This window comes from Simochromis diagramma, unplaced genomic scaffold (assembly GCF_900408965.1).
Source record: "Simochromis diagramma unplaced genomic scaffold, fSimDia1.1 OVJJ01000753.1, whole genome shotgun sequence".
Classification (NCBI taxonomy): Eukaryota; Metazoa; Chordata; class Actinopteri; order Cichliformes; family Cichlidae; genus Simochromis; species Simochromis diagramma.
In genome coordinates this window covers 17,637,737-17,652,577 of record NW_024387523.1, presented here as the reverse complement: position 1 = coordinate 17,652,577, position 14,841 = coordinate 17,637,737, and the positions used below count along the sequence as shown (strand labels likewise).

General features: G+C 38.0%; 1 protein-coding gene across 1 annotated transcript; it reads right to left on the bottom strand.

Annotated features, from left to right (window-relative positions):
• Positions 1 to 252: 252 nt before the first annotated feature.
• Positions 253 to 8,486, bottom strand: LOC120727012 (sodium-dependent neutral amino acid transporter B(0)AT1-like). The gene is made up of 12 exons (XM_040021122.1): positions 7,849 to 8,486; positions 4,848 to 4,988; positions 4,577 to 4,714; positions 4,307 to 4,488; positions 4,106 to 4,216; positions 3,895 to 4,007; positions 3,545 to 3,673; positions 2,877 to 3,033; positions 2,599 to 2,803; positions 2,353 to 2,512; positions 1,491 to 1,653; positions 253 to 813 (listed from the first exon to the last, which is right to left on the bottom strand). Exons 1-12 carry the CDS (start codon positions 8,042 to 8,044, stop codon positions 643 to 645), a joined length of 1,866 nt encoding a protein of 621 aa, XP_039877056.1. The 5' UTR covers positions 8,045 to 8,486; the 3' UTR covers positions 253 to 642.
• Between the last annotated feature and the right edge of the window lie 6,355 nt (positions 8,487 to 14,841).

Below are 14,841 nucleotides of genomic sequence, written 5' to 3'. Positions count from 1 at the left end.
TAATAATGTGTTTGATAACAAGTGCAGTTTGCACCTGAAACACCTTAATTATTATATATTAACTAATTTATGTTATGTTTAATTAGTGGATATATCCAAACTGCTTCTCTTTTCCCGGGAGAAGTGACATCACCACCTGTCAAGCATAGACATATTCAAACGTCAGTAAATTTAGTTAATAATTCTCAGTTATAGTTATTAAATCTTGCAGTCATCGGATTCTTTGATGTCTGAGTATTTAAAAATAAGGATCAAGTCTTTTTCAAACATTTGGTGACCATCTTTTATTCCCTTGTCTTCAAATTGATACAATTCCACACGGCTGGTTTCTGCCACCTGCTGGTATGAATATGCTTCTGCAATGCATTCGGCATCCATCCATCCATCCTTCCATCCATCCATCCATACACCTCTACTGAGCAGTTAAATGAACTAATTCTGCAATAACTCAACAATAATCTAATGGCAAAGCTTACTTAAATATGTATTCACATGTCAAAATATGTTACATTTTATCCCCACCATGACAAAAGTGCACTGATGAAAGAGACATGATGCTTCTGATGCTGACACTGTATTTAGATAACTTTTCCTTTATTAGACAAAATAAAATATTTTTGCCTGACTTGTTTAGGCAATTGTTTATATCTGATTAATGTCTTTCTCTGGCTTCATCTTTTTCTTGCAGCGTACAAAAACCAGCCTGCACAAGGCATAGACAGGCACCACCAGACTGGGAATTCCTGCCAAAACAAAGATGACCACATTGATCCATGAAGGGTAAGGTACTGATGCCAGAGTTGGAAATTCGTCCTGCAAACCATAAAACAGCACAATGAGCAAACAAGCCGGCATGTTTACATTACTGTTTAAATTTCACACAACCAACTATTGCAAATATATATAAAAATTCAATGAGGGGCCCCTCCCCCACCTGAATCCCTCAGAATCAGCTAACTTTTTTGTACTACAATAAAAAGCACATTTAAAAAAGCCATGTGCCACCTTGATTGTCATGATATCATTAAAATAGGGGGCTTCCAACTGGTCATCATGAGCTTGTGAACCTCAGTTGGTGCCATAAAGTTTGGCTGGATGGAAATATAATTTGTTTGACTCAACCCTCCAACCCGACATGCCAATTAAACAGCTTGCAGCTCCGTTGATGAAACCAACAGGGCGAGGCTTCCTGAACATTTTGAACCCAACAGGAGAGTTGAAGGAGTTATTGCAGCTTTGCAATAGCTGTCAACTCCCCGCTTCAATCCATGAAAACAACCTGTAAACCTGTCCTGTTGTCTGACAATGAAAATCTGGAGGGTTTTTTTTATATTATGCAGGTAAAAATGAAATTTCTTCATTAAATGTGGTAAAATAACATAAAACAAAAACAGCTGATTCTGAGAGATAATGTTGATTTTTTTCTTTTTCTTTTTCTTTTTTTTTCAGATTTCACAGATTTTTATAAGAAGTGGTCTTTGTGAACTCACGTAGTCGGGGTCCCAGACTAAATAGGTGAGTTCTTGTTGGGCTTGAGTCACCAGGTAGAAAACTAAAATGACCAGGAGGATGAGAGGGCTGGTGAATCTCAGGGAAATCTGCCAGAAGATGCAAGGCTTCTTTCCAATCATGAACTTGATGTCTTCATTGAACCTGTCACACAAGAGGGTTTTAATGAAATTAAACTTGATTTAATTCATGGAATTATAACTTTATTTAAATAAAAGAAAAACAAAAATGAAAGAACAAAAAGTAAATAGACTCATATCAAAGTAGAACCAATATAAAGATCAGTAAACAGTAAAGTTAGAACCTGTAGAAGCAATGTGCAAGGTGATTGCTTTAAAGGGACCTCTACAGTCTGCAGTGGTGGATGGACAAAGTTTCAAATGATGAGGTCAGCATGTGTACAAATGATCCCTGCTTCTTGAGTTGAGCGAGAAAGGATAACTATCATCTCAGGCACACGGCTCTGGCTGTGAGCAAAGAAACTCTGCACACATGTTGTTCAAATGTTATGTTTAGGAGGGGCAGTCAGTCAGAAGGAAGTTGTTTTAAAGGGCATAAAAAGAGGGTGGGGCTGCACCAAAGACAAATATTGGCTGAATGAGAAATGCTTTTAAACAGTGGATTGTGCAAAGCTACAAATAATAAAAGTTGGAGCTGGAAACGAGCATAACATAGGCTCTTAAATATTTAATTGTTGTCCAACTGTGCTAAATGCACCAAATAAAGATTGATGACAGCCTGATTGTACAAGGTTACAGGACATCATGTTCCTGATTTTACAGATGTGTGGCTGCTTTATATAATACAATATTATCTAAAAATACATAAACTTTGTGCACTAACCTGTCAATGCCATAGATGTAAACAACAGCTATCATCTCAGTCAGGCCAATGGTCAGCAGTGGGATTGATCCAGCAAAGTTATCGAAGAGAGTTACCCAATAAAGGCCTGACTGCTGTGCAAACAGCAGACAGATGATGAAGGATACAAGACACGTTACTCCTGAAAGACATGAAAACAAGGGAGCTTGTGTTAACATTGGGGTTGCAGGCCGACGTGTTGATTGTTTAGTCTTTGAAACAGAATACCTGTCAGTGCCTCTTGGGGCCATTTTTTAGGAAATAAATTCAAGTCTTTCAAAGGGACTACGACTCCTTCGATGTTGCCAAAAAGTGTTGAGAGTCCGAGGCAGAGAAGCATGATAAAAAACAGGACAGACCAGGCTGGGGAACCCGGCATTTTGGTAATGGCCTCTGTGAAGACAATAAAGGCCAGACCTGTTCCCTCCACTCCCTGAACAAACACAATGCAGATTAGAATAAAAATGGGAAATGGGAGTTTGATAGATTTTCATTAAAATAGGCACCTCACTGAGGAGTTTCTGCATGTCACAGGTTTTAATGTCCAGTCCAAAAACAGTATCTGGATTGGAGCTGTTCAGATGATGAAGGGCTGCATTGTAGTTGCTGGCAGTGATGCTGTCTTCAGGGAGTTCAAATCCATTTAGTAACATCCTGATGTTTCTAAGAAGACATTACAGTTGAGAATAGTAATTACAGGAGTATACATTAGTTATGCAAATAACCTTTTTTAGATTTTTAACTAAAGATGAAAAAGAAAAACATAAGAAAGTTAATTTAGGAATCTTAAATATTACAAACACTGACAAATCTAGGTTAGAAAAATTAAGCAAATATGGAAGAGCCTTAAAGCTGCATTCTATAAAAAAGCCACCAGATGGCGATAGCTGTGGCACTTTTTTAAATCTTTTTTTTCCAATCAAGATGTCAATGATGAAAATGCTCAACTCTTCATAAACAAGCTGTCCATTTTTCATACATATACATATATACCAGTTAATAATTTTGTTGTGCTAAAGCTCAAATGTTTGTTTTTTGCAAGAAAAATGAGAATCATTTTTCAAAAGTTCCAAATTTTTCAAAAGGTTTTTAAAGTCCTAGTCAGCAAGTTTAGTGCCGTTTACTAAAATGATGTAGCAAACTTTCTCAAAGCATTAAAATAAGCTTTACTCACTCACTGATACAGGTGTCATATTTGTCAGTGGCCCTGAAGCCAATGACGGTGTAGGTGACTGTGGCAGCATAGATTGAGGTGAGGCCAGTTATAATAGTCAGGATCACCGCATCTTGCATGCAGTTGTTGCTTGGCAAAAGAAAGTAAAAATAGAAGTGAGTCGAATCTTACTGTAACAGTCATGTAGTGATACATTCAGTAAAAGGACTAGATGTTGCAGTCCCTGATAATGCTTTAAATGGTGAGAATCTTGAGGGGTGGCTGTTATGAGGAAAGGCAGCCCAGAAACTGGGGATTAGAGATCTGATCTAGATTATCAGAAAATATAAGCCTTTCTTTATAAGTCTTACTGGACAGGGTTGTAGCTTGAGAAGGAGATCAGGCCTCCCCATGCTAAACTAAAGGCATAAAAGACCTGGGCACCTGCATCCAACCAGGTTGTTGGGTTCATCAGCTCATCCACCTGCAAGGGTGAGACACACAGTGTAATGTGGCTTTGTATTAAGATATTTACACAATGTTACATGATGTATATTTATGATAGAACTTTGAAATACACACATCTGGTGTGAACAGGTACTTCACTCCGTTCATGGCTCCTTTAAGAGTCAGTCCTCTGATCAGGAAGATGGCCAACACTACATAAGGCAGGAGGGCTGTAACGTACACTGCCTGAGGTCATGAAAAGATATGAAAAATTGTCAAATAACAGCAATAAGACTGATTAAGCAATGCTTGTTTTTGAAAAAAAGTTCAGTAAACCTTTCCTGACGTACTGATCCCCCGTATGTAGCAGATACAGATGACTGTCCAGGCAGCTAACAGACAGATCACTATGGGCCACTGGAGTCCTCCAGAGTCTGTTATTGAGGCAGAAGCATTCAGAGTGACTCTGTAAAAGTAATAATCCACTGTGGAGCTCTGCTGACACTCGGATATAAAGCCTGAAAATGCATAAAAGTCAACACTTGTGATTAGATATTGGAAACTAACAGAGTACTAACAAGTATGTGCTTGTGTCTTTTCAGCTACCTGTTCGGTTGTCATTGAGAGGACACTGGTTCCAAGGCAGCGGGTCTTGAAAGGAATTAAAGAGATACCACATGATCCAGGCTATTAAGGTGTTGTAGTACAGGCCAATCAATAAAGAGACCAGCATGGAAGCAATACCTGTAGGAAAGGATCATTAACAAACATCACATTTACACAGGACCAAGCTTTCATTAACAACTTTGTGTTCCTGTAGTACCGATAATTCTCCCATTTGTTCCTTGGGTATGTGGTTGTAGAGGCCGTTACTTACCAACACCAGTCAGATAGGGGTTGATGGCCCTCCACACGCCCACACTGCCTTTCCTGAGTCGCTGGCCAATGCCAAACTCCAACAGCAGAAGGGGCAATCCTTCTAGCACCAGCAGGATGATGTAAGGAATCAAAAAGGCGCCTGGAACATGTTGATCAGCAGCACAATTAGACAGTCAGAGGTGTTTGCAATACCTCACATACTTAGATACTTAGTAGTGGAATAAGGTTTGGAAGTCAGATGCTATTAAATCTGAGCTGAGCTGGTTTATGCAGGCGATCGTGGCTCAAGAGTTGCAGTTCGTCTTGTAGTCGGAAGGTTGCCGGTTTGAGCCCCGGCCCTGACAGTCTTGGTCGTAGTGTCCTTGGGCAAGACACTTCACCCATTGCCTACTGGTGGTGGTCAGAGGGCCCGGTGGCGTCAGTGTCCGGCAGCCTCGCCTCTGTCAGTGTGCCCTAGGGCAGCTGTGGCTACAATGTAGCTTGCCATCACCAGTGTGTGAATGGGTGGATGAATGGGTGGATGACTGAATGTAGTGTAAAGTGCTTTGGGGTCCTTAGGGACTAGTAAAGCGCTATACAAATACAGGCCATTTACCATTTATCAGCTGTTCCATGTGTAAACATTGATATGTTATACATGTGATATACATGTAATGGCTCTAAACGCCCATTCAGAAAATTCCAGATAATTATGAGATCCCATAGTCACCTATGAAAAATATATACACAAAGATAGAGATCTCAAAGAGAGTGGGAGCACGGTTCATATTTTCAGCAGTGGTGTAGATTGGTGAGCTGCAACCAGCAGTTTAACAAAAACTGTCAGGGGCTTGCTGGGAGATCAGTGACATTAATACTTGAATTTTTAAAAATGGCTTTTAAAAATGACCCCCCCCCCTTTTTTTTCTCTTTCTTTTGCAGGTTCTTTTTGGAAGTGAATGTGTTTCTTCGTTACTGAAAAATGCTAGAGTGTGCATGAATTAGACAGCCACCGACACACTAGTGATGGGATTTCCGGCTCTTTTTAGAGATCCGGCTCTTTCGGTTCGGCTCACTTAAAAACAGCCGGCTCTTCAGGTTGTTTTGTTGCTTTAATTTATTTATTATTAACAATAATATAAAATTATGCACAAAAGGAATTACTAACGTAAAAAAAGTGGTTTTATTTATATATGTTTATATATAAATATATGCGGTGGCCCCTAGAGACAAAACACGTACAAACCCCAAAACACATTTCTAGCATGAACTGAACTTCCAAAGCAGAGCTACTAGATCACTTAAATTACACAATTGAAAGCATGTGTGTATTGTTTGTGTATTTATACACAGGCACTCATATATATTCAAATAATTAAAAAAAAAAGTTAATCTACCTGTTACTACCACACACCAAATCCGGTCGTTGGTACTTGCTGGCTTGTGTAGCCACAAGATAACAAAAGCTCAACACTGCGCCCAGCATCCTGGAACACTTCTGTTGTCTTTTGTACGTGTTTTGAGTTTTTATGTGCTTCTGAGTTTTTATGTGCTTCGGAGTTTGTACGTGTTTTGGAGTTTGTACGTGTTTTTACGTGTTTTGGAGCTTGTACATGCTTCAGAGTTCGTACGTGATTTGAAGTTTGTATGTGCTTTGTCTCTAGGGACCACCGTAAATATACTTTTATTTATTCACTCCACATAAAATGTAATAAATAAATCATATAATACAAAAATCAACTATTCACATTTCAACTTTTAACTATTTAAATTTTCAGCTGTTTCCTTTTACAAATTTAAAGTGAAAACAACACAAAACACTGCAAACCACAACACAATTAAATATAAATTATAATATGAAAACAAAAAGAACATGCATATTCTCTGTCATATGGGCCTGCATGAATAAACTTTCTGAATCCTTTATCATCTGCAACCGAAAATAGTTGTGGATGATTACTATACCTTTCTAACGTGACGTTGTTGTCCCTGGCTCTCTCTCTCTCCCTCTGGCTCTGTTCCTGTGCTACTGAGTGTAACTACCGCCCCTCCCCCCTCTGCCCAGCGTAAAGCACAAGGCTCGCGTGCAGAGTGAAGCGGGGAAAAAAGTGCAAGAGAGAGGGTGAGAGAAAGAAAGAAAAAAACCCCACGTGACGGCTCGCGATAAGGAGCCGGCTCGCGTCGTTCACGTCAAAGAGTTGGCTCTAAGAGCCATTTCGTTCGCGAACGACCCATCACTACGACACACATGACTTTTGTACATGTGCAGAAGGGCAATTGTTGTTCAAGCAACAACACTGTTATCATAGATTAAACTCTTGATTTCTGAGATGGCATTGCCATAGCAAGTACATGACACTGACAGCTTTTGTGGGCTATCAAGCTAAGACTGGTGGAGATCAGTGGTGGAGTCAAAGCTAATATTTTTTTCTGTTTTCCATGAATTAAAAAAATTATTATTATTATTGCTTATTTGAAGGAAAAGGTCACAGCTTAAAATAAAGCGCTAATAAAAAATCTTTAATACACTGTATAATTTCTGCTTCAATTAAAATGTAGCTTTAGTTTATCAAACATTATGTTTGCTGCCCAATAACGATCCTTGAGAGAAGTAAGGGCCCACCCCCCTTTTCCTTTAGCCAATTGTATGGTTTTAAATCTAATTCAGGGCCTTTTACCTTCCCAAATGTATCTTGACAACAATTTGTCCCATTCATTAAATTGTTTGTGGCTTATTTCTATTGGCAATGTTTAAAATAAATATCATAATGTAGCGTTGTTGGGATTCAGACACTTACAAATGTCAAGTATTCATTTCCAAAGCTTCCACTAAGTTTCCTTGACACACAGATTTTGTAACTTTTAAAACTATTTTCTAATTCTTTCTAATTCAGGAAAATGTTTAAAAGACAAAAACAGCAACATACCCACAAACCTCTATAACACTGCAATAAAAAATGACAATACTGTAATTGGAGACAGAAATAATGCGATGCTTTACTGTTTTCTTCTGGCCTTACCTCCTCCGTGGGTTTGACACAAGTAAGGGAATCTCCACACATTCCCAATCCCTACACAGAAGCCCACACATGTTAAAATGTACTGAGCTTTGTTATCCCATTTGGGTCTGTCACCATCTTCCTTTTCCATCTTTTCCAGGTCCTCATAGTTTGGGATCCTGAGATCCAGTCCTGGGTTGGGAAGAACCAGTCTCATGGTTGCCCAATAAAACAGAGATGTTACTCTATGGTTCTGGAAAGTCAAAGTGAGGGCTTATTATAAGCATAAGACTGGGTTGAAACAAGTTTATGATCTTTTGCTTTATCTGATAAGTGCACAGAGTGCACATTTGCACTGATAAGCAAATGTGCACTCTGTGTCGGTACTGTATAAGTCACAAATTTTAATCAAACATTAATCATAAACAATGGCATGGTAGCTCTCAATAATCCTCACAGTGCTTGAATCTACTGATCACCTGTAATCCCATTTTGCAACTCAGTCACCCAGGAGAAGTCATATTGTTTCCAGGAGCTGATAAGGGAGTACATGAACTTTGCAGGGAACTTTGATATGCAGCCTATTATGCGACGATGATAACTGAGTGCTCACAGTTAATGGTGGAAGAATTCAAAGGGAGTCATGTGGGGTAGGAACAGGCTCTAAACCCAAGCCAGCTATTCAATGAGTTAAAATTAGAGTGGAAACTGAGATGAAAACTCCTAGAACCCACCTGCTTAGAATCATGCCACCAGGTTCAAACACATTAAAAGTAAAAAAACAACAACAAACAAACAAAAAGTAAAAAGTGCATCATCTTTGGATATTCCATGGCCATCTCCAAGGCAATCATACAAATCACCATTAAATGCAGAAGATAACAAGGTGATGCAGTGTCCCCATTGCTGTTTTGCATAGGCCTAAACCCCCTAAGCCAGCCTGTCACTAAGAGTGTATACTGATTCAGGAGTGGAGCGACCATCAGCCGCCTCCTGTACAATGCTGACGTTAAGATGTATGCCAGGAACAAGCAAGACATCGATTTACTGCTCCAACGCAAAAGGCTCTAGAGCGAGGACATATGGATGCCATTTGGGCTGGATAATGTGGCTGAATGTTTTCAAAAACAGGAGATAGTGGACATAAGGAACAGCTACAAGTACCTGCGTATCCCTCCGGCTGATGTGAGCCAAGATAAAGACCCATGAAGGTCAGCCACAGCCAAACAGCTGTAGAAGGTAATGTGCTGAGAAGCCAGCTCAATGATAGGAAGAGTGTGGGTGAGGATTAGTGAGGGTTAGAGACACAATCCAGAATGAAACACAGAGCATCTGCAAATACATCGGGAAGATGACCCCAGAAATCAACTGAAGACAGATGGTGATGAGGAAGCATCATGGAAGACCAAGTCCTTCCTTGAGACATACCATCAACAGATAGAGGAAGTAGCAGATATCTCGAAACCAAAGAGCAGCCAGCAGGACCCAAGCTGCAGGCTGTGCAAAGGTGTCCCTGAGATAGTCCAACATATTGCAGCAGGATGTAAGAGAAAGTTCGACTGAGTACATGAGAAGCACAACCAAGTGGCTAGGATAGTGTACATGAATGTCTGTGCTGCATGTGGACAAGAAATTCCCCAGTCCTGATAGGAGAGTCAATGAGAAGTATTTCAAAGCAACAGGAACTTGAGTTTTAGCCAGAGAAGCAGCTGCTGGCTGACCAACCACACATAGTAGTGCCTGACAAGAAGCAGGAGACCTCAGATGTGATAAATGAGGCAATCCTGGCATATGGCAACATCAGGAAGAAATAGCACAAGAACATAGAAGTACCAGGGGCTTCTAACCAAGAGTCCTGAGTAATTTTCAGAAAGAAGAGGCATAATCATTCCAACATATTTTTAACCTGAGAAACCTCTAAAAGAAGAACCCTGTGAAGTTCAGTTCACACTCAGTTCTGACCCCCTAATAAAGCAGCCAACTGTTTTTACAATGTAAACACTGGACTTATTGTACCCCGTAACTATTCCAGGGCTTCCCAAAAGCAGTTTCTTGAGATTGTGCATAGCATAGAGACCGAGCGTTCTCTATTGAGGCTCCGATGCTTTGGAATAATCTTCCTGTCCATATTAGACAAGTTACATCAGTGTCAGTTTTTTATTTTTTTATTCCCTGGCTTTTAACTCTGGGGGCAACTGACATTTTTATTAATTTTGTTGCTATGTTTGGTTTTTCCTGTTGTATTACTATATTTATATTTGTACTGTACAGCACTTTGGTCTACCAGGTGTGTTTTTAAAGTGCTATATAAATAAATGATGATGATAATGATGATGTTTTCTTGTTCTTACAAAATAAACAAACAACTAAAACCTATGCCTCTTTGATACAAAATGGTAAGACGACAGTAGGGAAATGGCAACATGAAGACCTAATCACTGGAAGCGTGACTGTCAAGAAACCGTTCTTAAGGAAGTAAAACAAAACAGATTACTCAGGACTTTTGAGCAGAAGCAAAACAGGAAGAAAAGTCTGAGGTATGCCAAATTATACAAGAACTGAAATGAATCAAATTTTCATGTCATATAATTTTCATTATTTATGGAGAAGGTCATTGACAGGTACAACAGTAAGTGTTGACAACCATAAAACACAGTGGAGACTGTCATAGTTTGGAGCTTCATTTTAACCAGTGTTGTTGGGATCTTGTCACAATTACTGGAACTGTAGTATGAACACAGAAAGTACCATCAGATTATGCAAAACCGATCTAACTATCAGCTGATCTCTAATTTGCATGCCTTCATGAGACACGTTCACAAAACTTTACCCTCCAGTGTTATTCTACTGTTATTGTTGAGGCATCAGTTTTCACCAAGTCTGCATTTCATTTGAAAGAGATGTGAAACAACCGGCGTTGTAAGTTAAATTATGTTTAGGGTAATGTTCAAACACATTATGGTGGAATTTGCTTTCTCATCTGCAAAAGTTCAGTTCATAAATGTTAATTATACTGTCTGCAGTTGATCTTTTATTGTCCTTGATATGATAATATCAAGTTCACTTTCACAAATTTCGATTGGAATGATGATCACAATTTTAATGTAAAACATCAAAAGAAACTGATGATAAGTGGAAAATTAATCTGTCTTATTTTATGCATATATCTTTGTTCAAAACTGGAGAAAGTATAATGTTTCCCCAAAAAAGATAACAACAATTTCTTAGTTTATAAAAAAAAGATTGCTGATTTTTTTTTCTATGAAAATAATAATTAGTTCAATTGACATGCTTAGACGACTTTCCTAAAGTCCTTGTATGTATGTAAAAATGTCCTGTACATTTTAAAGTCATAACAATGTACTAAAAATTGATTAGCACTTTATATAGCACACAATTCTTTTGAAATATGTCACCTGGAGTGCAAACCCATACTCACTAAGCACCATTTAAAGCTTCAAAGCTGAACCATGCTGTTTTGGGTACAGTGATTATATAGGCCATTAGTCTATGGGCAAGTAAATCCTGAGGAAATGTATCTTGCTTTAATCATTATTTTTGTGACTCATTAAAGGAAAAGTTTGTCAGTTATCCAAGTGCCTAAAGAACCTAAAGAACAAGAAACAAAGTTCACCTGCAACATATGTCACATTATACTACTTTTTCTTATTGGTTCATTTTTAATTTTTTTTAAAGGAAATTCTCTTTGTTTCTGTTTCAGCTATCAGATAAATAAAACATACATAAACACTTAATATCCTGTATAAATGTAGCTTGAGTTTGGGATTTCTTGCATTTCTTGCCAGGTTCTGTGTCAAATCTTTAAGTTAAGCTAAATTCTAACACTACTAAAAACAAAAAACAAAAATAAAAACATGAAACTTATGAGTGTGTTTGATCTGAATATGTCGATGAAAACATGTTCTAAGATTCCTGTTGTCTCTGATTTACCATTATGGAAATAACTGTAAAGATACTAAAGACCTACTGAATAACTATTGCACTGATGCACTGATGCATCACTTTTATGGCACATGGATACAGTCGGCAATACTAAAGTAATCCTGAAGCAATAATGAACTAGTGAGAAGCTGCTGTACATGAAGTTGTAGATCTGTTGCTGCAGGTGTTCTACTAACCCTCCTGTGCACATGTCCAAACCATCTCAGCATTGCCTCTCTAACTTTGTATCCAAACTGCTTAACTTGAGCTGCCCCTCTAATATACTAATTTCTTACTACATGGGGGAGTAAACAACAACATCACTAAAACGTACTAATAAAACACTGCCCCCTAGTGGACAGATTAAAAACATTTCTTAATCATTACTTCTAAAGAAATAACTACAGCTGGATTACAATTTATGAGTCTAAGGAAGGTGAATTATTCACAAAACACCTTTAACACTTAACTATGGATAGAGCTCTACAAAGTTATATTTTGCTATAACTGTTAGCATGTTTCCCATAAAATAGGAAATAGGTGCAGTGATTTAATACAGCTCAATATACACAAGTCAGTATTGGTATGACTATGTTTATTCGACACAGCCTGAACTCTCTTAGGCAAACTTTTTTGTCCTTCAGAAACAGTCTTCAGAAAGGCTTCTTGAAGAACACTCAAAGCTCTTTTTTGGATGTTGGCGGCATTTTATTTTGTTCTCTGTCAACATGATCCCACACGAGGTCCGGGCTCTGTTGAGGCAAATGCATGACAGAGTTTTCACTGTGTTTCACAGACACTTGCAGACATTTAGTATTGTGCCACAGCCCCCCACTGAGGCCATTATCTGATGAGGCTTCAGTAGATGGATCAATAGAAAAGCCAGATGCATTTCTCAGACTCTGTGTCGTGTGTTTGCTGAATTTTTTCCTAATTTCTTAAACTGGGAAACACACTGGAAGCAATTTCCTTAACATCTCTATTAGAGGATACCAAACTAACAATCTGGTACAAAAAGAAAGAAAGCACCGGTTTGCTCAGCATGTTGACAGAATTATTTTCATGGTTAAGAAAAAAAACTTCACAAAATATAACCATGTCGAGAGCACTCTTGAGGAGGAAGGTGTACCACTATCAAAGTCTACAATGAAGAGACACCAATTTCATGAATGGAAATACAGCGAGTTTACAAAAAGATGCAAAGCACTCAAAAAACATTTATGTGACCTTAAACAGTTCTGAAAAAAAAGAAAAGGAAAAGGTCTTTGAACAGAAAATACCCAGATTAACTTCTATTAGAATGATGGGAAAGGAAAAGCATGGAGAAAGAGATCTGAGGAATACCATATTGTCTGTCAAATATGATGGAGATAATGTACTGTTGTACTGTACATGATGATACTCTGTCCAGGTTCAACTAAATGTATGAACTTTAATGGGATTAAAGCATGGAATAATACACCGTCTGTTAATAATCTGCCATTAAGCTACAACATTAAAAAAGACCTATTTTAGCTTTTTCTCTCTATAACTTTGTTTTCCGTAGGATTGAGAATTCCTGTTAAAAGATAGATAACTCCATTGACCCATAACAGGCTCTTACGCTTCATGAAAACACTAACCCCATCAGACAAAGTCTTGCATGGAGATCCAGAATGAGGGCAAATGATTAATCATTTTATATTTCTTCCATTTTTGAATGAATGCACCGAAAGATGTCACCTTCTCACCAAGCTTCTTGCTGATGGTCTCATAGCCCTGTACAGGTCGACAGTCGTGTTCTTCGACAGCGCTACATCACTAAATGTGATGTAGACTACCCGAGGTTATGACAAGCAAGCAAATAAATGCTAGTGGAATAACTGGTGAGGGTAGTGTTAGTGGAAGTATTAAAATCGTGTAATCCATTTTTTTTATAATGCCATATGATGACAACTTGTTTACATATGTGAGGAAGAAAGTTAAAAATAAATGTAAAAATGAAAGCTCAGTAACCTTTATGGTCAAATCGGCCTTCTTCATACTATAAAACTAACCAATTAGCTTTACACAGCAATAAAATAACAATGTGTTTTCCTTATCTCCATTTCATTTCTATGAATAATAAACTTGTAAGAAAGCTGACGTTGCACCTTTGAAATACAGTATTAACCTTTCTATGCAAAATATTATATAATGTATAGTGTGCAAATTAAACAATTAAATTAAATCCACTAAATGAAAATGTTGAATCAGCAGCATGCTTGAAAAGCAGATGAAATTCCTTTGAGTAAATCCTGGCAGTATAATTAGAAAAAGAGCAAATGAGCATGACTTGTGTGGAGACGTTACCAGGAGAGAGCGTCTTCTCTCTACAAAGTACACGGCAGCATTGCTCTTAGGTTTGCCGAGTTCATCTGAACAAACCAAAAGCTTGTGGACTTTAGAAAAACCTATGAGGTCATTCTTGAGAATTATTAATATGACATGCTAGCAGATTCACTGGCAGTCACTTGAACCCAATAATAGATGACACATTAATCTCTTCTTTTAGCTGCTGTTGCAAAGACCAGGAATTATTTTTGGAAAGAATAATGATAAGGAAGTTCGTCGTTCTCATGTTGGTGAAAAAACATTAACATTGCTGTGAAATCTATGACGTTCAAGATAACTTCTGTGTACAACATCCTCTCCAAATGTTCATGAGTGGAGATCCAGACATCCAAACCTGGGTTAGAAAGTACCCATCTCACGGTGTCCACAAGTGTACGGAAGCACAGAAGTCACATCTACTATTAGTGAAACTGGGACATTAGTGAGTACAAATAGGAGAACATGGTAATGCTGAATATTGCTATACATTTTAACCGGGACACAATTTGTACCTTTGACTTCTGTCTATAACCATTCAGTTTTTCAATGTGATAATTTCACACAAATTTCATTCAAAGCTTACAAAAATGTTTTAAACAGAAGAGAAAAAGCCACAGGAATAAAAGCAAAAACAGCACCGTTGATTTAATAGGACACATTTGAAGATTAATATAGCAACATAGTATAGAAGACATATAAACAGATCAAATATTAAAACTT

Bases quoted from the DNA above. Each gene is read 5' to 3' on its own strand.
- LOC120727012 (XM_040021122.1), bottom strand. From the start codon at position 8,044: ATGAGACTGGTTCTTCCCAACCCAGGACTGGATCTCAGGATCCCAAAC. The intron at 4,217-4,306 runs GTTTACTGAACT...TCATGACCTCAG, and splicing joins GGATCAGTACGTCAGGAAAG to GCAGTGTACGTTACAGCCCT. The intron at 2,513-2,598 runs GTATTCTGTTTC...CATGTCTTTCAG, and splicing joins GCCCCAAGAGGCACTGACAG to GAGTAACGTGTCTTGTATCC.